This window comes from Cynara cardunculus, assembly GCF_001531365.2.
Source record: "Cynara cardunculus var. scolymus isolate 2C chromosome LG 4, CcrdV1, whole genome shotgun sequence".
NCBI lineage: Eukaryota > Viridiplantae > Streptophyta > Magnoliopsida > Asterales > Asteraceae > Cynara > Cynara cardunculus.
The window spans coordinates 8,541,783-8,568,428 of NC_037531.1; the positions used below are offsets into that span (position 1 = coordinate 8,541,783).

The 26,646-nt window shown below is 38.1% G+C and overlaps 2 protein-coding genes across 2 annotated transcripts; one reads left to right on the forward strand and one right to left on the reverse strand.

Annotated features, from left to right (window-relative positions):
- Positions 1-82: 82 nt before the first annotated feature.
- On the forward strand, positions 83-13,096 carry LOC112511109 (tetratricopeptide repeat protein 33). The gene is made up of 5 exons (XM_025116550.1): positions 83-363; positions 2,135-2,273; positions 3,017-3,048; positions 11,376-11,462; positions 12,715-13,096. Exons 1-5 carry the CDS (start codon positions 148-150, stop codon positions 12,844-12,846), a joined length of 606 nt encoding a protein of 201 aa, XP_024972318.1. The 5' UTR covers positions 83-147; the 3' UTR covers positions 12,847-13,096.
- A 2,738-nt stretch (positions 13,097-15,834) lies between these two features.
- On the reverse strand, positions 15,835-23,175 carry LOC112511876 (BTB/POZ domain-containing protein At4g08455). The gene is made up of 3 exons (XM_025117704.1): positions 22,814-23,175; positions 16,999-17,463; positions 15,835-16,246 (listed from the first exon to the last, which is right to left on the reverse strand). Exons 1-3 carry the CDS (start codon positions 23,102-23,104, stop codon positions 16,226-16,228), a joined length of 777 nt encoding a protein of 258 aa, XP_024973472.1. The 5' UTR covers positions 23,105-23,175; the 3' UTR covers positions 15,835-16,225.
- Positions 23,176-26,646: the final 3,471 nt, after the last annotated feature.

The following is a 26,646-nucleotide window of genomic DNA, read 5'->3' on the forward strand; positions in this document are numbered from 1 at the left end:
TATATATATATATATATATATATATATATATATATATATATATATATATATATATATATGAGCGCGGGTGCAAATAGCTACACACTTTGTGAGGTAAGCCACCGGCTGCAAACCTCAAGACTTGGAACGAAAGGAAGTGCTGAAGAAATGATGAAACTCACATGGAAGAACAAGAACAATAAGCGCCCCATCACAACCATCTCTCACCTTCCATTCGATCAAGAAGAATTAACCAGCACCGATGAAGAACGATGTAAAGCTGGAGATGATGGTTCTGCCCAACCGTCTACGGCGGTTTCTCCTGTTGACGAGACGATCCGACTTGCCGAATCGTTTGAAGCACAAGGGAACAAGCTTGCAGAGGTAATCTTTCACCTTTGCAGTACCTAGGTTTTGTTGAATATGCTTTAAAGTAGTGTTTGATGTCAGAATAAAGCAACTGTTGGTTCAAATTCCAAACTAATTGCTCTCCAATTTGAAATCCAAGCCATGGAATTGGAGTTTTGAAACATAACATAATGGTATCGTTCCACCAGACTTACGAAAATTCTAGCTTTGGCCACTTTCCTTTCAATATTCTCCAAATTCCATTCTTGTGCTCTACCAAGAGAACCATACAAGGAAAAACTTGATGGTGATGGTAAATTTAAAGAAATTCACATTAGTTTTGCACTTGGAAAAACTAATTTTGATGTAAGGCATCTCCATAGCTAGCATGGAGCCTTTAGATGACTAGTCCATAGAACTTAATCAAGCCATCCATGATGATGTAAATTGGGGGAAAGTTACTTGGAGTAGCTTCAGACTTGATGAGGAAGAGGAGATGGCATCAGGGATAAAAAATGGTGAAGAAGACAAGATGGAGTTGGTGGACAGAGGGTTTAATAGCAATTCTGAAGTTGAGTGACTGAAGGAGACTTAAGAAAGGCGACTTGGACAAGTTGCTTGAAGAGTTGTATGGGTTCGAGTACTTCTGCCAGAGACGGCTTGCAACGGCCAACAGCCGAATGAGATATGTATGTTTTCTTAGCTGATTTCAAGAGTATTAACATCAAATACACAAAATCATGTATTGATATGAAGAAATCAGATTGAGAGTAAAGAGAAGGGGAATCAATCAGGAAAACTCAATTGATGATTCGAAACAATACGAGATGAGCTAAGATAAAGATAACATACCTATAGGTCTCATTTCATGTTATAAATATGGCTTATGTTGAAACAATTGACCAAGAGATAGAGGCCATGGAGAAAGCTTCTCTGCTGATATTTGATTAAAGAAGACGATAATTATACAAAGGTAAAGAAGATAATATATACCTATGTATACTATGCAATGATGACAAATTTAATCCCTAAATATGTACGATAAATATATGCTAACAAAATTCAATGGCTGCTTGGTATTATTGGCTTTTGTAGATATGATCATTCTCCCTTGTGTCTTTTGATGTTCGAAGACATACAATAGGATATGTGTCTCTCATGGAAAAAAAAGACGACTGTAGGATGTGTTCCCTGTAAGGAAATGACAGTCATGAAAATCCTGTATTCTTGCATGACGAACACAACTTCAAGATTTGCTGCCTTTCCCATTTCTCAGTGTGCCAAATCAAAGAATGCTATGATAATTATTTCAGATTCATTCGTATGAATTTGACTATTCAACACTTGCTTGATTAACATTACTTAGCTTAACGTGGTTCAACCTTCATAGCATCTTTAATCTCAGGGCATGCAAAGTTCCATTTTTGTAAGAATCTAGTGAATGCTTTCTGGATTAGGATGTTAATGTAGGCTGTTGATTTTTCGGTACTTGGAGAAAGGTAAGATAAAGTGGGACACTAAAATACAGGGTGGGGGACTACAGTATAAATCTAGTGGCTAGTTCCCTGTTTATAAGAGAACTTCCTGCAGCAAGTGAAAAAAATATCAGGCTACAACGGTTGGACTACAAAAATGATTGAAAATTTTACATTTTAATTGTAGTAATCAGAACAACTATACTTTCGGCCATACTATTATTGCTGGCACCATGCTGCTGCTGTCCTGCTTATCGTCATGTATTTGAATCTGTACTTCTTTCTTACGTTATTAAATTTTTCTTCATTTTTGCTTATTTCAAACATTGAAGTTGGGAAAATACCGTGAAGCACTTGGAAAGTGGGAAGCTGCTATCACTTTGATGCCTGAGAGGGCAACTTTACATGAGGAGAAGGCTCAAGTTTTACTTGAAATTGGAGAAACATGGAAGTCCCTACTGGCAGCAACTCGTGCGTATCTATTACTAATTTGTTTGATATCTTATATTCTTGTTCTCATGAATGTGTTGTGTTCAATGTATATATTGACTTGATCTTTCATGTTGTTCATCTATAGTCTTGGGAACCCTTTTACAGCTGATCATAAGAACCATGTGATATCCATAAGTCTACAGGTTTATATCTCTAAATTAATTTTTTGTAATTTTTAAAGCATTAAGCGTTTGAGAGAAAACATGTCTTCTATCCTAAGGAGAAAACTATGATATATGGACTACCTATGGAGAATAAAAGAAACCAAAGTAATAGAAGGAAACAAAATAATATCAATTAGCCTAAATCTATCTAAATCAAAGGAAATCGCAACTACCACTGTATCCCGTCCCCGAAATTGACACCCTCTGAAGCACATTATCTGTTCTATATATAGCTTATCTTTTTTTGGTCTTTTAGCTATAAAACAAAAAAACAAGAAAGAGCGTAGTGAAGGGTGAACACGATGCATCAAGTTCTTCAACTTGTGAGGATTAGATGGGTAACATTTCCATTACATTTTGAATGGGCCTATTTTCTTGATTTGAACGATGCTTATGCATTCAGTACCATATATATGCTACTCTTTATTTAACTCTTATCAAATATGGACCAACTAGCCCACTGCAACAAAAATTATACTGTAATTTCTTATTGTGCAAGGTATGGCAGAAATGCAGTTTGATTTACCCCATGTTTTTTATTTTTACTCAATTATGCAGGTGCCACTCAATTGGAGCCTTCATGGGCTGAGGTCTGTAACTTTTTGTATTATAGTACATTGTTAACATTCATCCATTGTACTTGTATATTGAGTGTTTCTGTTGCTTTCTTTTCGTTTCTTCTTATTAAAGCTCATGGTGGTGATAGCTTTGATGTGAGGAATGAAGGAGGCCATACCCTCCTGGATTTCGCAATTGTGTATGATCTAGTGGTGTCAATCTCTTGCTTTAGAACACATGTGGTGATAAGTGATGACCTTAGAGTGGGGGGCATAACATCCAAATTGATTACCTCCTTATATGTAGCCGGGACTGCAGAGCTTGCAGGGGTTTGAGAGGTGTTCTCAGGGGAGACGTGTTCTTCTGATACAAGTCTTCTGATACAAGTTGGATATAATTGTAATGGACACGTCACATTATGGTAGTGGTCCCAACTGCTTTTGTAGTCTGTTATAGATTCCTATATATGGGCGTATGATATACCTATTGAGGCATGAATAAACAATATCCCTCTATGACGCTCTCTCACTTTCTCGTTATGAGTTGTACGTAATTCTCCTTCAACAACTATTCTTCTATTACTTGTTCTTGGTGGTACGTTTCTGGTTGAACGTTGTATTGAATCCAAACTTAGCCATCCTAGATTATCATTGGTATCAGAGCAATACGCTCCTTGGACCGCAATCATTGCAATCACCAGAAATATGACAAAGAGACAAGGGGTGAACACAGAAACGTTGGGATCGGAAAAATGGTCTAATGTCCAAGGCTCAAGTGATGATTCGGAAGCTCAATCATCTACACAAAACATTGAGGTAATACTCAAATCTGCACTGGAAGATTTGGAATTAGACTTGAATGTAATAACCAACAACAGAACTTACGAATTTCTGAAAATTCACGAGCAGTTTCAGAAATAAGTGATCTGTTTACTGGGATTTCTGTACAAATGTCCCAAATCATGGCCGATAATCTCAAATTGAAGGGAAACTCTACAGGGTTTGGAGACGAGAGATCGAAAAATAATGATGGATCGATTCCTGTGTCTAAAAATTCCATGATGTCTGGTCAAAAACTAAGTAACCTGATAGGAAACCCTCATCAATGTTCATCTCGTCTTACAAAAATTAAATTCCCTAAGTTTGGAGGTGAGGATTTGAAGTCATGGTTACATAAGGTCCACCAATTCTTTCAATTAGATCAAATCCATGAAAATACCAAAGTCCCATTGGCGTCCATTCATTTAGAAGGAATTGCTCTGCAATGGCATCAGGGGTATATGAAGGATAGGAATTTTGTCAACCCTACCTGGTAGCAGTTGAAATCGATGTCACTGGTAGGTATGGGGAGGTATTTGATGATCCAATGGCAGAATTAATGGAGTTAGGACAGATTACTTCAGTCAAAGACATCAATTGCAGGTTACAACTCTCACCTGCTAATGCATTGAGTTGCTTTATTACTGGACTTGAAGATGATATTAGGAGTCTCGTGAGGATGTTTAACCCAACTACTACACATCAGGCCTACGCTCTTGCCAAAATCCATTAAGCTAACCTTATGAAACAAAAAGGGAAGGGAAATCCAAAGAACCTGTTAATGCCAACCCTACAAACCAGTAGCAGCTGGAATAAAAAATATACTGGAAAGTTCATCTGGAAACCACCCAACCAACCCCCTAAACCCTTCCATAATCCACCCAAAGCAGTCCCGATTTTACAGAAACCCACTACCACTCGAAGAACCTTAACCCCTGCAGAATTTGACTAAAAAAGATCGAAGGGTCTTTGTTTTTTTTCTGTGACGAGAAGTATGTGTATGGACACCGTCGTAAAGGAAAGAGGCCCCAATTGTATCATCTCCAATCAGAAGATGAAGAAGGAGATGATGGAGAGGAAATGGTCGCAGAGGACGTTGTCCAAGAAATAGCCCAGATATCAATGCATGCCTTGGCAGGGGTAGCTGATTACCAAACCATGAGGGTTACGGGACAACGCAGGAAAGAGGAACCTCCAACTTCTATTGGACACTGGCAGTATCCGTAACTTTATGGATACTAATCTGGCATTGAAGTTGGGGTGCAAGTTGTCAAAGAAAAATCCCATGTCGGTAAGAGTGGTTGATGGAAACAAGGTGGCCTGTGATACCATGGATGAAGGATTTTTACAGAAAATGCAAGGGATAGAGTTCATTGCTGATGTGTTCCTAATGCCACTCGGGGAATGGGACATATTACTAGGGTCTAGGAGTTAAATTTTTACATTATTAGGCATGGTACTTTTTGACTTCTCAAACCACACAATTGATTTCCAAGTACAAGGGAAGAGACTTGGGTTAAGGGGAGCTACCAGTAAGGGTATAAAGTCAGTGGGTCTCAGTAAAATGGGGAGGGTGAGAATTATCAATGCTTCAAATAATGTTATGAAGATATGCCTACTGCTGAATTGCATGCTCATTCAATGCAAGAAGATCATGGCATTCCACCAGACATCAGACAGCTCCTGGATCATTATGAAGGCATTTTTCAAGACCCAAAAGGATTACCTCCTTTCAGGAAAGGTTTCAATCATTGCATACCACTAAAACCAGATCTACTCCAGTCAACTTACACCCTTATCGCTACCCCTTAGTTCAAAAAGATGTGATAGAGCAACTCACTCAGGAGTTACTGGAACAGGGTGTTATTCAACCTAGCTCCAGTGCCTTTGCATCACCCGTGGTCCTCGTAAAGAAAAAAGATGGAGGATGGTGGATGGAGGATGTGCATCAACTACAGGGCTCTAAAGAAAGCAATTATCCCAGATAGGTTTCCTATTCCCCTGGTGGAAGAGCTGCTGGATGAACTATTTGGTACCAGGTATTTCTCTAAATTGGATCTCAAATCTGGGTACTATCAGATTCGAATGCACCCAGAAGATATACAAAATGGCTTTTAGAAGTCATTGTGGCATTATGAGTTCCTAGTTATGCCATTTGGGCTAACTAATGCACCCCTCCACCTTTCAGAGTCTCATGAATCATATCTTCAACCTTACTTGAGGAAATTTATGTTGGTGTTTTCAATGACATTCTCATATATAGTCAGATTGTGATACGCACTTGAAACACCTGGCGACCATCTTTTCCATCTTACAGCAACACTCGTTGCTGCTCAAATTGAACAAATGTGCTTTTGGGGCAACTCAAGTGGAATATCTGGGACATATTATCTCACATGAAGGGGTAGCTACTGACCCTAGCAAGATTAAGGCAATCAAGGAGTGGCCAACACCCAAAAACATCAAGCAATTGAGATTTTTTTTTGGGTTTGACGGGGTATTATAGACGATTTGTTAAGAGTTATGGTACCTTGGCTAAACCACTTACACAACTGCTAAAAAAAGATGTGTTCCAGTGGACTATGGATGCAGAAAAGTCCTTCATTCAGTTGAAAGAAACTATGGTGTGGCCTCCTGTGTTGGCCTTACCTGACTACAAGTCCCCGTTCACAATTGAGACAGATGCTTCTGGTCACGGTATTGGGGCAATGCTGATGCAGAAAGGACACCCTGTTGCTTTCAGTAGTAAAGCTCTTTCAACCAAACACATGACACTGTCAACTTATGAAAGAGAATTGTTGGCCATTATTCACGCGGTACCAAAGTGGAGCCAAAACTTGTTAGACAGGCATTTCATTATAAAGACCGATCAAGGGAGTCACAAGTATCTGTTAGAGAATAAACATTCTACCCCTTTCCAGCGGAATTGGCTTTCTAAGTTGTTGGGGTTTGACTTCGAGATTCAATATAAAAAGGGTGTCGAGAACAAAGCTGCAGATGCTTTGTCACGAATTGCTCATAATGAACTCTTCCAGTTAGCAGTTTCTTCCATTGATTCTGATTTAATGGGGACGATAAGAGAGAGTTGGGAGAAGGATGCTAAGCTGAAAATCCTGATTCAAGAGTTAAAGGAAAACAGTATGGCACATCCCAAGTACAGCTGGAGAGAAGATCAACTTCAAAGAAGAAATAAATTGGTTATCGGTGAGCACAAGGAGTTAAAGAACAAAATTTTACATTGGATGCACGATTCTTTTCGAGGTGGTCGTTCAGGTGTCACAGTGACCATGAAAAGAATTGCTCGATTGTTCGTTTGCCCAAAACTCAAGAATGATGTAAGTGAGTATATCCGAAATTGCAAGGTGTGTCAACAATGCAAGTCAGACTTAGCTGCATATCCGTGCCTGCTACAACCTCTACCCATACCAGAAACTATTTGGGAACATATACCTATGGATTTCATCAAGGGGATACCCACTTCGGAAGGAAAAAATGTCATTTTGGTGGTTGTTGATCGTTTGAGTAAACATGCTCACTTCATGGCCCTTAAACACCCATTTTCTGCGTTGGATGTTGCTCAAGTGTTCCTCAACAACATTTATAAACTGTATGGCTTTCCGAAGTCCATAGTTTCTAATCGAGACAAAATTTTCCTTAGCACCTTTTGGAAGGAATTGTTGGCAATACAGGTTATTGATCAAAACCTTTCAAGTGCTTATCGCCCTCAATCAGACAGTCAAACCGAGGTTTTAAACAGGCGTCTAGAAGGTTATCTCAGATGTATGTGCTTCTCCAAACCTTCTGAATGGCATAAATGGTTGCCTCTAGCTGAGTTTTGGTACAATAGTAATTACCACACAGCTTCTAGAACCACCCCATATGAAGTCGTTTATGATCAGCCACCCCCGCTGCATTTACCCTACCTACCAGGGGAGAGTAAAGTTGATGACATGGCTCGAAGTTTATCAGCTAGAGAAGACACTATTGTTGTGCTCAAACACAACTTATCTAAAGCCCAAAACAAGATGAAACAAATGGCAGATAAGCATCGTTCAGAAAGGGAATTTTCTGTTGGAGATTGTTTCTATCTTAAGCTCCAACCATATAGACAATCTTTTGTGGAATTCAGAACCAATCAAAAGCTTGCTGCTAAATACTATGGCCCTTATCCTATTATTGCACGAGTGATGCAAGTGGCTTATACACTCCAACTCCCTCCGCACACCTCCATTCGCCCCACAATCTATGTATCACTCCTCAAATGCCACCATGGTTCCTTAAATTCTGTCACTGATCTCCCTCCTTCGCTTATCCACTCCGCTTCTAGGCAAACCTCTGCCTTATTAGACATTCAGACAGTCAAAAGCCATGGTCGCGCTTATATTGAGTGGTTAATCAAACGGGAAGGCAGCTCTATTGAAGAAGCAACTTGGGAATCTGCTGAGCAGATTGCTTCCGTGTATCCATCTTTTGATCCTTGGGGTCAAGGATCCTCTCAAGGAGGGGGTATTGGTACAAGTTAGATATAATTGTAATGAACAAGTCACATTATGGTAGTGGTCCCAACTGCTTTTGTAGTCTGTTACAGATTCCTATATATGTGCGTATTATTTACCTATTGAGGCATGAAGTAAACAATATTCCTCTATGACTTTCCCTCACTTCCTCATTATGAGTTGTACATAATTCTCCTTCAACAGCCATTCTTCTATTAGTTGTTCTTGGTGGTACGTTTCTGGTTGAAAGTTGGATTGAATCCAACCTTAGCCATCCTAGATTGTATCATCTTCGTAGCTCAAATTGATGACAATAGACTTATACAAGAGGGGTTGCATTGGAGGGAGCGAAGGAGGCTAGATCGAGGTTCCTGTGGAAGAACCTGAAAGGGGCCGCCGTAATAGAGGTATTTAGGAAGAGGGTCGCGTATATAAGAAGAAAAGCGACACACAACATTGTGGCAAGTATTGTGGTACTAAGCTATTTAGCCACACCATTAAATTAGGGAAGCGAGTGATTGAGGCCAAGGCAACGCGAAATGCAGGTGACAGAAAACCAATTTGGCTTTATGCCAGGGAGGTTGATGATTAAGGCAATCCACTTCCGCAGACACCTCATGGAGAAGTATAGAGAGGGTAGTAACGACTTACACATGGTGTTTCATAGACTTAGAAATGGCCTATGATATGGAAGAGTCTGTAGTAGGGTGGAGTACCGTGGAGGTATATCAGGACGATAAATGATATTTAAGGCCGAATAATGCTGTGTGCCAGGACCAGGACCAGTGGGTGACATGAAGTATTTTCGACAGAGATAGAGCTACACTAGGGATCAACATGAACGTATGGCTTTTTCATGAAATAGCAAGGATGTAGGTGTGGAGATACCATTTTGTCATTTCGGGATAGACCAATTTAGGAATGTGGAAAAATGGAATAAGGGTGTGGTGACCAATGAGGATAAGACATACAATCAGTTGTTATGATATGCAACACTTCCAAAAAAGCACTGCATTAGCCCACATAATAAAGAGAACTGCAGGAATGGTCCATGCCTTTAGTTTCCACCCCATAAGTTTTATCATAATGTGGCTGCATGACCACCACAATCGCTATACAGCTGGTTGTTACCTCCTATTGGTAGCTGATCATCTTTGATTACCGTTCTTCTTGCCTAATGATCCTTCTTAAGGTCAATCTACTAATTTACCTACAGACATATTTTAAATAGAACACAAACAACTGCGTAGCAAAAATATATAATAAATTAGTCTGTCGACATTACCTCAAACTCCTCTTTTCACCATTGATGATAGGTGTTGCAAAGGGTTAAAAACCAAGTCATAAGTCTCTCCAAAATGATCTCGGTAATAGGGACAACGTGATGCTAGGGACTCATCAGGATGAATATCTATGATGATGAAAATAATGTGTTACTGTATCCTTCATATCAGAACTTGCAAGCAAAATATGAATGTATATAAAAATATGTTTGCTTTCACCGATCTTAAGGTATTTACAACAGATGCACAACATATTCCATAAAATTAGATGTAGTGATAACGGTCTGGAACTTTATAATAACTCGTGTCCTGATGTATGCTTCATCACAAAAGTCATTCTTAACTTGCAAACTAGGTGACCATTCCCTTCTTGCCAAATGATCTCTCCTAAGGTCAATCTAAGGATTCAAGTCGTTTCTTGTACACTGCATGATTCCTATTTGAAAGGCTTTTACACATCTATTTGATGTATAGCAACTAAAGTGAAGATCATGGTACTTGCTGCACTCTCTGGGTGTGAGGTTTGTCCACACACGGTGTTAACTGCTAAGCGAAGTTTATACATCTTATGGACAAGATAACCTTATCTTTCTTATTACATACAATTATCACCTCACAAAATAGGTTTCCAAAAAGATTTCCTTCATTCTTAATGTTGTAACGAAATATTTTAGTATTATACAACCACCACCCCTTGCCATTGATTAATTATTCTAAAAGCCTGTATTTGTTATGCCATTTACCTAAACTATGTTGCAAATGCATATATCATGCATTACATAACCAAAGGGCCTTGGGCCTTGGGCCTAGGGGTATCTGGCAACCAAACCTTCCTATAGGCCCAAACCTTCCTATAGGCCAAGGGTTCCAACCTTACCAAGGGTGGGGAGTGTGTGTGAGTTTCATTTTCTGCATGTAAATATTATATACTTCAAAAAAGGATGCCACTATTCATCATAGTGGAACCTGTTCTTTCTTCATCTGCCCGTTGCCGGGGACACGTATGCACACATGGGAAATAGTAAGAGAGTTGATCAAACATCATAGCATATATAAAACTGTCCTGGCGTTATGCATGTTTGATAGATTTTCCTAGTGCTGAAGGAGGCACGTTGTTACTTGCTGACTACGGCATGCTTCAAAATAATCGGAGTCTTCACCTTGACTTACCTTTTATTAAAATATACCTTTCTAAATTAACACAGGAGAGGGGTTGGTGTTCCCGCTTGTGCTCATTTTATATAATGCAAGTGCTCTTAATGCTAGATGATACTTCACCTTCTCCTTAAAGAGAGCAACATTTTGGTGTTTTGAGTTCTAACCTGGTATTTCATTATAGACTTGATATGGGTTATATTACAAATATAACACCACAAATTATCTATCTATTATTACTTGATACAGAAACTAATTGGTTATATAAGATCTTATCATATAGTTTTACAACTCATGCCAATTTTGTAGTTAAAGTAACGCATTTAAGATCTAAAATTTAATCACTTTGTTATTGTATGGAGTAAATATTTCCTTGATTTTCTTCTAGTCCCAATATATTCCAAAACCAACTCTGAATGCCTCTAGAAGTTGTGTTGTGACAAGGGTTTTGGGTTAAACAGTTGTGTGTCTGGGAATGAGTTGATGTAATTTACCTCATATTCAGCTATTAGTCGGTTATGAAGAATGACGTATCCAGCTTGATGAAACGGTTTAGTGTAATTATATTGGGTTATTTAACTATTTGTTCTTTTCTCTGTTCGTGCAGGCGTGGGTTACACTTGGTAGGGCGCAGCTAAACTATGGGGAGCCTGATAGTGCCATAGAGAGCTTTGACACAGCATTAGCTATTAAGGTACAACTTCTATCCATACAATATTCTCTGATGATTCAGTTGAGCCTCAAGTATATTTACTAGAAATGTTCAAGCTTTTATAACATCCTTTCTTATTTAGATATATACATATGTGTGTGTGTATATAATGCGCGTGTGTATAAGCCCTTTGATCCGATAAATTGTTTGGGAAGTTAATACCTAGAAATTAGTGGACCTAAACTGTTTGTGTGTAGGAAGCCTCTTCTTAATAATCTTTCTTCTAGCAGACCTTATGTGATGTATGTTTGGAAAAAAGGCCTCTTTAGTTCCTGTAAAAATTTCGACACTATTAGTTCAAACTTATCATATATAATGCAAATTTCTTTAATTTTAAAACAATTACCAGAAAAAGAAGTTCAGCATACATGAGGGCATACGTATTTGAAAACATGAACAATTATTTTTGTAAGGGCATTTGGCTAGATGCGTTTTAATCCCTTCGTCCAAGATTAAGTGTCCACAATAAAAATGAAACATAAGTTAATCAAAGGACTACTTTACTCTTGATTAATTTATCTATCTTACAACTCTTAAATATTTGTGCATTAGTTAAGGGTAGATTTGGAAATTTAGGTATCTATTTTTGAAACTAGACACTTTCTGGGACAAATACAAATAGAAATGTAGACGTTTATGTTGGGATGGAGGGAGTATATGTTTTGCGAAAATATGAAGATGTCTGAATAAACTGAACTCAGCATCACAAGTTGAAAACAAGACGGATTTCTTAGCATCTTGAGCTCGCGTAGTATAATATCCTTCTACATTCGCTGTGTTTTCTTCTTTTCCTAGAAGACCTTAAAAACCATGCCCGAAAGCGTAAAACTTTTGTTGTCTGTCTGACGACAAATGCCTAGAATTTATTGAACAAGACATGAATGTAGGATTCAAATCCAAACTTTTAAAGGGGGTGTTGGATCATTATATATATCTTTTTTTCTTTTTAAAGTATATAACATTCATATACTGCAAATGTGACAAATAAACTCATATACCCTCCTCAACTTTGGTGAAGTTTGAACACCTAACCTCTTGAGAGGCCAAAGGTCCGGATACTGCCATGTGAAAGGCCCTTTGGTACACTACATATCTGCAAGTAAAGCCGACGGCACAATTTGATCCTTTGTCCTGCTTGAAATCTTAATCTGTTAATTTCCGATGTCCTCGAATTAGCTTCAGAGTTTAATGTCTCTACAATACGTCAACCATATTAAATTCAATGTTGATGCAGCCTGATTCCGTGGAGGCAAAGGAGGATAGGCAAACTGCGTTACATCTCATCAAGAAACGGAAACAACTTCATTCCTCGGGCCTCAGCATTTCCGAGAACCGCTACGTGGTCGGAGAGAAAAACCCCGTATAAAAAACAGGCATCTCCGGTTTCTTAGTGTAGCTTCTTACATGTTGTTATATATAGATTAAATGATTCTTTTTTCTTTTTCTGTGCTTACTTTTTACTCGTAAGTCGGGTCATGATAGTTGTTCGACCCTTTGAAGTAGAGGATACTTTTGTATGCATCTTGTCCCTAGACCCTGTTTTCAAGTAGATGCACTATGTTTGGCTTACAACAAAATCGGGTTTATAAGAAACCAAAATTGTCTAGTTGTTCTAATAGACTATTTTATAGGACTTAAATTTATGTAATCAAGTAACTGTGAATCATATGTAAAAACGTTACAATAAGTTAAATAGAATGTTTATGGACGTCTTAACACTATTTTTAGGACATTTTTCAAATAAAATGTCCTATTAATCTTTTGACATTGTTGAAAGAAAATGTCTTACAAAAACAATTGTCTTATAAAAAATGCATTCATAGAACACGTCTCAAAAATATCTTTAAAAAACGTTGATACGATATCATAATATTAACAATTATTTAATATTATGTACTGGTATGTAAAATTTTATATCATATATTAATTAACTGTATTTGATACCAATTTTTTTGGTGTTACATGTTACTAATCTTATACCAATTTCCAAGTTACATAAATGAAAATTTCCCATTTGGTTTAAGCTTTGAGTTTTTTAGATAGAACATATGATGTTTAAGGATATTTTATTCCAAGGTATAAAACTTGCAAATATTCAAACGTGTAAATTAAGTAATTAAAGTTATCATGTTTAATATTTAATACATAAACTAATAAATAATTAAATAAGTCGTTGTTATGGTACTGTCGTGGTATGTGACTTCTAATACCATGTACCAACTAAATTTACATACTTGATAAAATACTATCAATCAGCTGTATTTGATATTGATTAAATCGATGCGGTTGATACACATATTGGTTAATTTGATTTGGTACAAAATTGTTACCTTTAATTTATACCATTTTTAAAAAGGTAGGAATATTATTTAATAAAGTATATTTATTGATTAATTCAATGTTAAAAATGCTAAAGTTGTAAATTGAAACTAAACTATTAATTTCAACTAAACAATAAATAGGCACACAAAAAAGTCAGTCACCTTTGTTCGTAGATTCTGAAGGAATCTGATTGAATTGAAATGTTGAATTTCGTTGACCAAATTCCATTTCTTCGTTTAGTTCATTCTTTTTCACGAAAGAAATCTTAAAAATCCTACAAATTCCACAGATAAATGAATTTAACATTCCTTAGCAACTACATGGTATTTTGATAGAATGAAATTATGTATTTCATAATATACCAAAAATGCCCTTAATCCAATATACCTTAATCTCATAAGTCATAAAATCCAACATGACCATGGTCGACCACCTTCGACCACTGTCGATCTGAATCACCGCCGACCACCGCCGACCGCCACCATCGACTACCACCGATCACCACCGATCTGAACCCCGCTGATATGAACCACTGCCGACCACCACCGATCTAGACCACCGCCGATCACCGCCATCTGAACCACCACCGATCTGATCCACCCTTGATCTGAACCACCGTCGATCCCCGCCATCTGAACCACCATTGACCACCATCGATCTGAACCATTGTCGACCCTCGCCATTTGAACCACTATGGACCACCATCGATCTGAACCACCGCCAACTACCATCGATCTGAATCACCATCGGCTACTGCCGATCTGAACCACTACTGACGATCATCGATCTGATCCATCGTCGACATGAACCACCCCCTATATGAACTACCACCAATCTGAACCACTGCCGACCACCAGCGACTACCACCAATCTGAATCACTGCAGAACATCGCCGACCATTAACGATTTGAACAACCACCGATCTGAACCGCCATCGCCGCCACCACCGATCTGAACCGCCACCACAACCACCGATCTTAACCACCGTTGACCACATTCATCTGAACCACCATGGACCATCATCGATCTGAACCATTGCCGACCACCACCATCTGAACCACTGCGGACCATCGCCGACCACCTTCGATTAAACCGACCACCGTCGATTTAGTTACGTTGTTTGGCTTATGATTATATTCGGGTTGTGTATTTTATAGTCTTACATATTAAATAATTATTTTTATTAAAGTATTTTTAGTTTTTAAAAAAATTAAAATTTTCAAAAAAAAGCATTTTGATCATTTACCAATATTTCATTTCAATTCCAAAGCTGCATTCTATGAACCAGACAGACAGATTTTAATTCCTTAACAGACTTTATTTCAATGTCTGTCAACCAAACAAGTAATCAAGCTTAACAACATTTCATTTCAATTCATTCAAATTCAAATTCCATCTAAAAACATACTGCCAACCACACCTTAGATTTGTAAACTTACTAGAAAAATGAACTTTAGAATGATTCACAATGATTCTTTTTATGTTTTAACACATAAAGAGTATTTAAAAAAGCCATTTAATAATACAAAATTGAAAAAATTTGTGAATCACATATGGTGTCATGATTGATAATTTTGATAGAGTAAACTACAAATTTGTTCATTGGTTTGTCAAAAATAACACTTTCCGTTCTTTGTAGTTTTAAAATTATAAGATGGTCATTGTTGTTTGTAAAGGTATTTGGATTTGATCCTTTCCTCTAACGGACGTTAAAAATATTACGTTAAATGGAAGACATTTCCATCTTTTTATCGATTTTTTCCGTCTTTTACCCAATCAAAAACCACATGGATCAAAATCATAAAATCGATTTTGATTTGCTAAAAGACAAAAAAAAATATGCCTCCCCCTTAAGGACGTTTTTAACAACCGTTAGAGAAAGGTACCAAATACGGACGTTTTTAACAACCGTTGGAGAAAGGTACCATATACAAACGTTTTTAACAACTGTTGGAGAAAGGTACCAAATCCAGACGTTTTAGCAAATCATGATGACCATCTTGTAATTTCAAAACTGCATATCCTAAAAGTATTGTTCTCAATAAACAATCGCAGCACATCATAAGCGTTAAACCGCTAGCATTCATGTTCAACACGTAGCAAACGATCCGATCACGACCCATATAGGAACACATAACCAAAAGGTAAGCTAACGAGCCAAATAACGAAAATATAAAAACTACAGTTCAAAGTAACAACCAAAGTTACAAATATTCACAGCACCATCATTTGGTGCATCATGTCGATCTCATCTTGATCATTTTATAGAGTATTTCCGTCTCTTGTTGAAAACGTGGAGTTTCTTGAAACTTCCTATTGATTGTATGAATTGAGGTTCAAATTTGTGGCCTCTCCGGTCCTTGAATCGATCATATGCTAATGGCGTCATGTTTTCTTCTGGTACGCAAGTTTCGGAGTAGGGTTTATCCACAAACCTTTTTCTTCTTTTATTGCACACACATAGGCAAAAAAGGTGTTAGAAGCTATGAAATTGTGTTGGACTTGTGACACAATACTACACTTTCATGTCTCCTTCTGGTCCCACCAATCATACAAACACATAACAGTATCTAGTTATTCTCTCCGTAAAGAATAATACTATAAAAAGGGTGTTGCTATATGCACCTCTTTTATCATAATCAAGTCAAATTATACATTGAAAATGTAAAAAGTTGATGTTGATGTGTGAAGAGAAAATTAGTAGGTACGGTGCATTTAGCCTACCCCATGAAAAATGCACACAGATTTAGAAATGTGTAATAATTAAACTATTTATAAGTTAAATGGCAATTTTACCCTTGATAATAAAAAGAAATTTGTACCATCTTATAATTAAGGATAGAATGCGAAAGTAAACATCAATTTTTGAAAGTAGATACTTATTTTGGTACAAACTAAAATATAAATATGAAGATTTATTTTAGGATGGAGGGAATTCTACCTTCCTCCCAAAATAAGTGTCTATATTTCTAATTTAGTTTGTCCGAAAGAAATATCTATTTTCCAATTTACCCTTAATTATGATATGGAAAATTCATTAGTCTTTAGTCTTTCTGTTGTTAAGGGTAAAATTGTCATTTTATTAATTAAAAAGAGTAATATATCTTAAAATGATTGATGGGAAATGAAATTTATTATTCAACTCCCAAATGGTTTAAACTTTCTCATCCAAAGTAATGTGCAGAAGTAGAGTTACCTTGTCATCATGGCCACCAGCAGCAGCAGCAGTATTAACCTGTTTAGACAAATAGGCTTCATAAATTTCCACAAGAAGCCGAGGATCTTTCTCGAGGAGCTCCACGTATTCTTCACGCTTACTTAGTTGGTCCATGTTGTCCAGAATCAACGATAACGCAGCTTCAAGCAAGTTATTCGCATTATGCTGATGAGCAAACGAGTAGCTCATAAGTGAAGTCTCCCAATTCAGTTTCGCAATCAAGAATTTCTCACAGTAATTCTTGAGATGCTTCACTTCGTATTTGTCACCCAACACTAATAGATCACATGCCATTTCGTCATCAAGACATGCTTCGGCTGTATACAGATAGTTCACGAAGGCACGCAGGGCGTCATATGATACATCACTTAGTTTGATGGTACCACTCAGGCTTTCTTCCATTTCGGTTTCAAGCATGGCTCTGAAAACCGGTGAACGGCTCGCCTGTTCATCCATATAGTAAACATAAATTAAACCCGTTGATGATAATTGCAGAAAGTAAGTTGAATTATTCAGATTTTAAAGATAGGCATATGAAGAGTCATAGGAATAGGCCAAAATAAAGAATAGTGGATAGGACAAATCGAGGCATATAAAGAAGCAGGGAAACACCAAAAACAAGCATTGAAAATTAAAAAGGTAAGCCGAATATAACTGTAGTAGCACGGAAGTGATTGGATAGGCCATAAAACTTAGCAAATATGTCGAGTTTCCGCTGCCAACTTGGTGGCAAAAAGTTGGCACACATGTAGCAAAAAATTGACACTCGAAGTGGGGTCCGGGAAGGGTAGGATGTACAAAGACCTTTCCTTTACCTTTAGGAAACGTCTAGTGCTGTCAGCTGCTCAACCCACATTCTCCTAGCCCCGCCTCTCTTCMYCCCCTYSACCAKTGTCSYCATCTATCTCGTACGAATGTGCCCAAATCACCACAATCTTCCCTCCCTCAATTGAGGAACTCTAACTCTACCCAGGAAACCTCGTATGGTATCATGTCCAACATGATCTGTCTGCAAGTCCAGCATAACATCCTCGTTTCTGCATCTTCCAATATTAACAAATGAACGAAAATACAAGTGTGGTTGGTGAACCAAATTTGATGGGTATGTGTTTTCAGTTCTCTCATCACTTCAACATTGATCAAATACCTTGTGAAAACAAACCAATATGACCTATAAAGAACAATCATATTAAGATATTACAACAAAGATTAGTGAGAGCTTAACAGAGAATAAATTCATTATGGTTCACTTTCCTTTCTTGTTGAAGGCTACTTTTGTATGCAAGTACACTTTTCATGTCATGATGCACTAACATATCACAGAGGTCTTCTGTGGTAGAGTCTTCCATACTCTTCTAGTAGTCTTTCATCTTACTCTTTGGCAATAAGGGTATGTGACACCCTCAGGAGCGCTGCCACCGCACCGGTTCCACAGCCATCATGGGTGGATACTCTTCAGGAACATGATCCCATCTTATTCCCATTGAGAGTCATTTACAATTGGTGTTGGGAGTTCCTTTGAATATCTTTGTTGCAGCGTTTGATTTTATGGATAGGATTGTTCTCTACCCCCAACCCCTCTAAAAAAAGCTTCTTTTCTCTAGGAGGCCCCCTCACGTCATCCAACGATTAGAAGGTTCAGGTACCCTTTGTGAGGGGATCTGAATGACATACCCTAAGCACATGTCTAGGATCCATGCAGTTGGACCAACTGTCCCAAATGCTGAGGCAGAATTTGATAGCTTAGGTGATTGTCTATCTTGAATTACATTATGGGAGCTAGTTTCTTTGACGTGACTCAAGTCCCCTCCTATACCTTCTTAAATCGAACTTCTCCATGCCATTTTTATTTATATTTGAAATTGCACATTGTTTGCCGTTTTACTTTGTGACATGTGACAAATCAATATCTTCTGCCAATAGGTTTGCTTCACACATACTGCCTCTTCGCAATGATTGCTGCTATTTACTTTTGTCTTTCTTAATTCATATTCCACAGTTAAATAATATTTCACAATTTCGACTGTTTCATTTCTGATCCGGGCACCAATGCCTTTATCATTTAATCTCGTCCATCCACTATACTTCTGCCTTTTCCCATCAGCCTACTCTGATTAGTCATTCTCATATTGCAGATTTAGTTTTTATTGAGTTTTGATTCCAGTGTCACATTTTTTTTTTGGGGGGGGGGGGATTCGTTGGGCTACATGGATTTTACCAGGCTAACCTTTCATAATTTCAGCCCAAAAGCAGAAATGCGTTCGGGACCTGGTACCAGAAGAGAGAGACTTGGAAGGGCTTGTCAATGAATGCAGGTCACTACAAAACTACGCAACCTTTCAGCATTTAAATTTTTTTGTTTCTGAGAACTGTCCCCATTCCCTTTATCATTAAATCTCTACTATCCAATGTCCTTTTTTGCTTTTTACCAGTTAGCCTACTCTGTTTGTGTTGTCATATTTAGTTCTGAAATGAATTTCAATTAATATGTATAATTGAGGGGGAGATCAGTTGGACTCCATAGATTTTAGCAGCCTAAGCTTTCGTAAATCCAGACAAAAAAGAGGAAATGTTGTAGGTCGGTCTGTAAACCAAAAGAAACAAATGTGGAAGGGATTGCCAAGAGTGGAGCTGAGGATGATGAGAAGAATGCTAATAGGTTAGGTGTAAAGGGAGATGACTAGACCTTCAATCCTTAACCGCACTCTTATTCAGAATAACAAAAGCCCCTCCAAAATCTCTTCAATCCCAAAGGAGGATATGTGTCGATTAAAGCCAGAAGAAACCTAAAAGGATTTGAGGGACGAGCTGAGGGGGGGATGACAAGGATGCTAATGGTGAGAAGTAAAAGAAGCTGACTCAACCTTCAACCCTCATCCATAATGCAGATGTGAACAATTTGCCCAAGTGCAATATGCCCTATCCTAGCAATCCTATCAAGATTAATAAAACGCCTATACAATATTTCTTCTGACCCAAAATAACATATCATGGTTTACAAAATTATCGAATGTACGAACTCCAGCCTTTCTAGGTAGGATGTAGACTCATCCATAAACAATGGCTATAGAATTCCTATCTACCACTTTTACATTCAACTCTGCCAACGTCTCTGCATGTGCCCTGGGAACTTGCTCACAGTTTCTTCACACAAATTACCTCACTCCTACCCATTATCTCATAGGAGCAAGAAATCTACACATACAGGTCTTTTTACGGTTTGCATCTTGGTCACAAGAAGACTTTCAAAATTTTGTTTTTTCACCCAAATGGATTGTATTCCCAGAAGAGTGAAAACATATTCTATCATTAGTGGCTTAGTATAATTGGTGGCAATTTGACTACATACGCAATATACTGCAACATTTCTATAAGTTGTGGAACATTAATCTTTTAACGTTTAAACACATGGAGCAGACACCTTTTCTAGGTCAAACAAAACTAGCTAGCTAGAAGCATTGTGAGAAGTAGGGGATGTTGAGCAGTCGAAAGCCATAGTATGCTACCTAAACATAGGAGGGTTGGATCAGGGAATGTGGATGTGAATATAATCTTTTGCTTAGCAAAATGTTGAGATAGAGGTGGTGTTCTAAAAAGCATTAAGTGGAGATAGACAGCTGACTGGCGTTCTAGCACTTAATCGTTTAAGCAGGGATTAAGCGGAAGTGTAAGTTTAGTGAGAAAAGCTTAAATTCAATCATTAGTTGCTAAACTAAGGCGCTGGGGGACCTTTAACTCCTAGATAGCCAATTAAGCTACCTATTGCAGTGATAGAAGAAAGATTAATGCCAAGGCAGCCGCTTAGGCGGTGAGTTTTAGACCACTGGATAGAAGCCTAATGGAGCAAAAAGCGACAAATGACAAAAGACTATCGGTGCTACTAACAAGAGAGTTCAAAATACGAAAGAAACAAGAACCAGTCCTATTTAGGCTCCCTCCTTAAATCTATAGCCTCAAAATGAGCACTTTGGATGGGGAAGGTGGCAGAAGTGTTACTGACCTAAGAAGCAATTGTTGCTAATATGTTCTGGTGTTTCATCACCATGCCCGACAAAATCCGTCCATGTACGGTAGCTGACAACACGAGATTAATCTCTGTCCCCTGACTTTAGAAAAACATGTCGATCTGAATAAGTGCTCAAACATTAAAAGATTAATGTTTAGAATGGATAAAACATTTATTCATTCTAACCTTCTACTTCAACATTTGCGAACTTTGCTTTCCTCTCCTAGAGTGCTAGCAGTTCGTCCATTCCTTCCCCTTTTTCACCATATTAATGGTCTAATGTATATATTAATTAGGGACTTAACAATCGGGTATTGGGTTAATTAGGTTGGATTGCGTTCAAATAACCCTAACCCAATTCCAACCCAATACCAACGGTTTAAGAATTTACAACTCATTTAGGCATCGGGTGGCTTCAGGTTGGGTTGGGTTCGACAGGTTGGTCGGGTTTTTGTGCGCCCCTAAACATATGTGTGCACAAAAAAAATCTTAACATAAAAAGTATTTCCCAATTCAAGTCATTCACAACAATACCAACACCAAAAACAGAAGCGAAACAATGGCAACAACAACTGCTCAACACAAACCAACTCATAGACCAAAATACTTTAAAACATGTTTTAGGAAACTGTTACAATCATTTTCTAGACAACACAATATTTGAAAGCTGTATGGTCCCTATACTATCAGAAACAGAAAAATAAACAATGGGCTTTGGATACAAGCAAGACTAAGAGGATACATAGTTTGTGCATGAAAGGACTCATTGACGTTCTTTATCTTGTAATAACACATAACACAAAGAAAGATCATCATATAATTGTCTATATGACCACCTCAAACTTAATTGTACTAGAAATTAATCATATCTATAAGCAATCCCACTTGTAGTTCTTTAAAAGTCAAAATACAAGATTGATGGTAAAAAATGATTACTCATAATATATATATATATATATAGAGAGAGAGAGAGAGAGGGAGGGGAGGATCAAACGAGAACGGTACCTATTTAAAAGAAAACGAAAACGGTTGAATCACATGTGATTTTACATTAACATCGCATACAAAATCACGTGTGATTCAGGCGACCTTGCCCCGTGACCTGAAGACGCAGCCACAAGTCGTCCGGACACTTTTTTTGACCATTAATGTAAAATCACGATACTTATTTAAAAGAACACGAAAACGGGTGAATCACATGTGATTTTACACTAACATCGCATACAAAATCACGTGTGATTCAGACGACCTTGCCCGATGACCTGAAGACGCTGCCACAAATCATCCTGACACTTTCTTTGACCATTAATGTTTTGCATGTTGTTCTCGTTTGATCCTTCCCCCCTCTCTCTCTCTATATATATATATATATATTATATGTATATATCAAATGCATCCAAATTAAAAAGAAAAGGCAGGATTTTCCATGTAAAAAATGGTACGAAATGCCCAAAATGAAAACAAATTATGTCATGTCAACTAGAAACTTGTAAAATGACCTTTTGGTAGTGCTTGAAAAATTATTTTAAATTCATGTTCATTCCGCAAACCCTTGCTACCCCCTCACTTCCTGGTTCGAGTATGAGGCCATATGAACAAAACATTGAACCGCAAAAGTCATTTGAAATCTTAATAAATGTAGAGAGGAATTTCTAACTACATTAGAGCTAAAAAATTGCTACCTATAGAAAAAACATTGGTACGAAATTAGAAAATGAGCATCCGCAGCACTTGTGAGTATGAAATTATTGTGCTTTGAAAGCAAGTCACGGGGAAATAGGTACTGACCAAAACGGCCTTATTGGCCGGGACTGGAACGGAATTGGCGATCGGTTTGCCGGAATCTTCGTCAAAAGCCACCAGAAGGACGTCGGTGAAGCAGGGATTGGTAGATCGGTGATAATGGTGAGGGCGGGAGTCGAGTGGGGCCCAGAAGCGGAGGAAGTTCACTTTTGCCTTTAGTTCTTCAATCTCGAGCTTCAGTTCTTCCTCAGTCTCGCTCGCCTCCTCGTAACACTCCCTGCAAGTGCCGGCATCAACTGCGCCGTACTCATCCTTGCAAGAGACACACTTCATCATCTCCGATGAATGAATTCTCTTCGTTAATTTCTACTTCGCTCAAGTCAAATAAGGGCGGCCGGTGGCAATGGCGGTGGTGGTGGTGGTGACGGTGACGGTGACGTCGGATTATGTGATGGTATTGGTGGTTGTCAAGTTGTCCGTTTAAAGAAGTCACGCTAGAAAAGGTGGACCCTTAAATTGAGTGCATTGCGTCATGGTACAAGTGCTACCATTGCAAAATGAATTTTATGTATTTTTTTTTTATGTTTTTGGAAAAATCATCTAAATTACCGTAATACTAAGGGGTCGTTTATCCAAATATTTATCCGGTAAGTATTTATTAGGTAATTTTTCTTATCGGATGAATATGGCAAGGGTCAAATCTTACCCGGTAAGAGCAATGATAAAGATAAATGATCTTACTCGGTAAGTGATGATGAAGACTCTTACCCCGAGTAAGTGCTTACCGGGTAAATTGTTGCATACAATACAATTTTAATATACTAGAATCTTATCCGGTAAAATAAATTACAGTGTTGACTCATAACGATAAGCGCTTAACGGGTAAACATTTAAGCAAACGGCCCCTAAGACTCATGTGAGAATAATAGTTAAAGTGAGAAGCGTAAGAATGGATCTGGACAATTGATCATCTTTAATCTCAAATCCATCTATGAATCATGCTTGATGCAAGGATTGATTCGGTGCATCTCATCTTAATATACATCATTATTCAAACAACACTAATTTGATTTTAGATATTCAATTACAGCTATGATGAAGAATCATATGAGAATGAGAGTTAAGATAAGAAGCATAAGAGAGAATCTGGACCTTTGATCATCGTTAATATCAAACTCTTCCATGAATCGCGTTTAATACGAAGATCAATACGGTGCATCTCATCTCAGTATCATCCTAATGTGCATCCAAGAACGGAAATCATTTCTTACGTTTCTCACCTTAATTCTCCTTCTTACTTGAACTCAATCCATTACCAAAATACATAAACAATTAAGAGCATCTCTTATTGTTTTTATATATAGGAGAACATTTAAGATTCATATACTTGATATGAGGAGTTAAGAATATGTTAAAAACAAGGGTAGTTCTAAATATATATATATATAATAGGGTTGGGTTCACGTGAGATCAATGATTTTTTGTGAGACCCGTAAGACTAATTTATATTCATTGATCAACTTTATAAGTTAATGATCTAATGGTCTAAAGTTGCACGGTGGCAAGGTGAAATGTGTTCGGGAACGTTTGAAGGCAGCACAGGACCGACAAAAGAGTTACGCGGACAAGAGCAGCCGACCTATAGAGTTCCAAGTGGGCGACCGCGTAATGCTAAAAGTGTCCCCTTGTAAAGATATTATTCGTTTTGGAAAGCGTGGGAAGCTAAGTCCCCGTTTCCTTGGACCGTTTAAAGTCTTGGCTAGGGTGGGACTTCAGGCTTACCAATTAGAACTGCCACCTGAAATGGCCGGAATCCACCACACATTCCACGTATGCTACCTTCGTAAGTGCTTGGCGGAAGAAGAAAGTGTAATACCACTTTCGGAGATTCGCATAGATGAGAACAACCGATGCGTGGAAGAACCGGAAACCATCTTGGAAAGCAAGACCAAGGTATTGAGGCACAAGGAGGTTGTCATGGTCAAGGTGAAATGGAAGCATCATCGAGGATCAAACGTAACATGGAAAGCAGAAGAAGATCTGAAGAGGCGTTACCCGCACCTATTCTCGTGTACCAAAGATTTCGAGGACGAAATTTAATCCAAGGTGGGAAAGATTGTAACACCTGGATTTTTCTTCTTACATGTCCTTCTTCCCTTTAGTGAAAAGGGAAAGGGTAGCTACACCTTTTTCTGACCCACCCATTTTCATCTAAACCCTTTTCCTTGAAGTTTCCCCTTTTCCATAGAAGTTCTTAACCTTCATGTATTAGATGGAGATGATGTTTAAGGGGGAAGAGGGTGCAGCAAAAGAGAAAGAAAAGAAAAAAAGATAAAGAAAGAAGAAGCAGCAAGCTGCTGTTAGTGAGGGAAACAGCAGAAAATCAAAGCAGCAAGTAAAAAGCAGCACTCTTAGCTGTTGTTTGGGGCGACGAAACAGAAAGAAGAACCGAAGCAGTCGCTGCCCTCTTCCGTCTCGCAACAGCAGCAAGTTAGGCTGCGTTTTTGCTGTTATGTGGTTCTCTCGACAGCAGCAACAGCAAGTTAGACTGCGTTTTTGCTGTTCCGTGGTTCTCTCGACAGCAACAGCAGCAAGACAGCCTGTGTTTTGCTGTTCTGTGGCTCTCTCGACAGCAGCAGCAACAAGTTAGGCTGCGTTTTTGCCGTTCTCAGTCCTATCGGCAGTAGCAGCAGTAAACAGCAGGCCGTAAGGCGTTGTTTTTCTCCGCCTTCCTTGCCAAAACAGCAACTATTGCTGTCCCTCGCCACACAGCAAACAGCACCCTGCTGTGTTGTGCTGTTTATCCTCTTTGCACCGTGCTTGAACAACTACCTGCAGCGCGACTGTGCTGCTTACTCCTTACTGCCCAACACTGTTCCTGCTGTCTCATGGAGTAGAAGTGCGATTCCATTGCTTCGACTTCCTGCCGGCAGCTTTTAGTTCCAGATTTTAAGATTCTTCGTTATGTGAGTTCATCTTAACCCCTCTCTATGAAAATTTACATTATTGTAAGAAGCTTTTACTTACCTTATGCCTAAAAATTTCATATAGTACTTATTTAGATGAAATGAGCATTATCGGGTCAAAAGAACGAACTTGGGTATTCATGTTTATAGTGGTAAGATGAGTTTAGATAAATGTTCTAAATCACTTGGTAAAATACTCGTTCCTAAAGTGTAGTTACCATTAAACTTTACAATCCTCATACCCAAGTTTGAAGTCTTGTATTAGCAAAAAGGATCATTTCACTTGTGTTAGGACTCACGTATAACTTTATCGATGAGTAAGTGCTATAATGCTTATGTTACCACATACAAGTATATCGCCAAATTATAGTGGGTTTAAAAGCATGAAATTCGTTTCACTGTATTGGTGTGAAGGATGGCGTAAGTTGGTTTTTAGGCATTGCGATCATTATGTAAATTTCCAAGCCATCTTCCCACCCACTCGGAAATAGGCATTGTGATTATTATGTAATTTCTGAGATAAAGAGCTTAGGATCACGACCGACTACATGACTGGTTTAGGTTGATGTCGATGATATTAAACCTGTAAGTGATGCTCTATAATGTCGATTTATGACTTACTTTGTGTTCGTCATAACCAACGGTAAATCGGGTCTCCCCCGTCATCCTCGGATGTTTTGGCTTCTCCGCGTGATATTTTGGATTAATTGTTTTCTTACATCGTTTGAATTTACGTCGATCCGTACATATATATATATATATATATATATAGAGGAGTGATCATATGAAAACCGCCCTCATTTGTGTAAACCGTGCAAACCACCTTCATCTGTCGATTTCATTGTTTAATCTTATGAAATTTTTTCATGAAATTGTTTAATCTTGTGAAATTGTTTCATATAATATATTTTT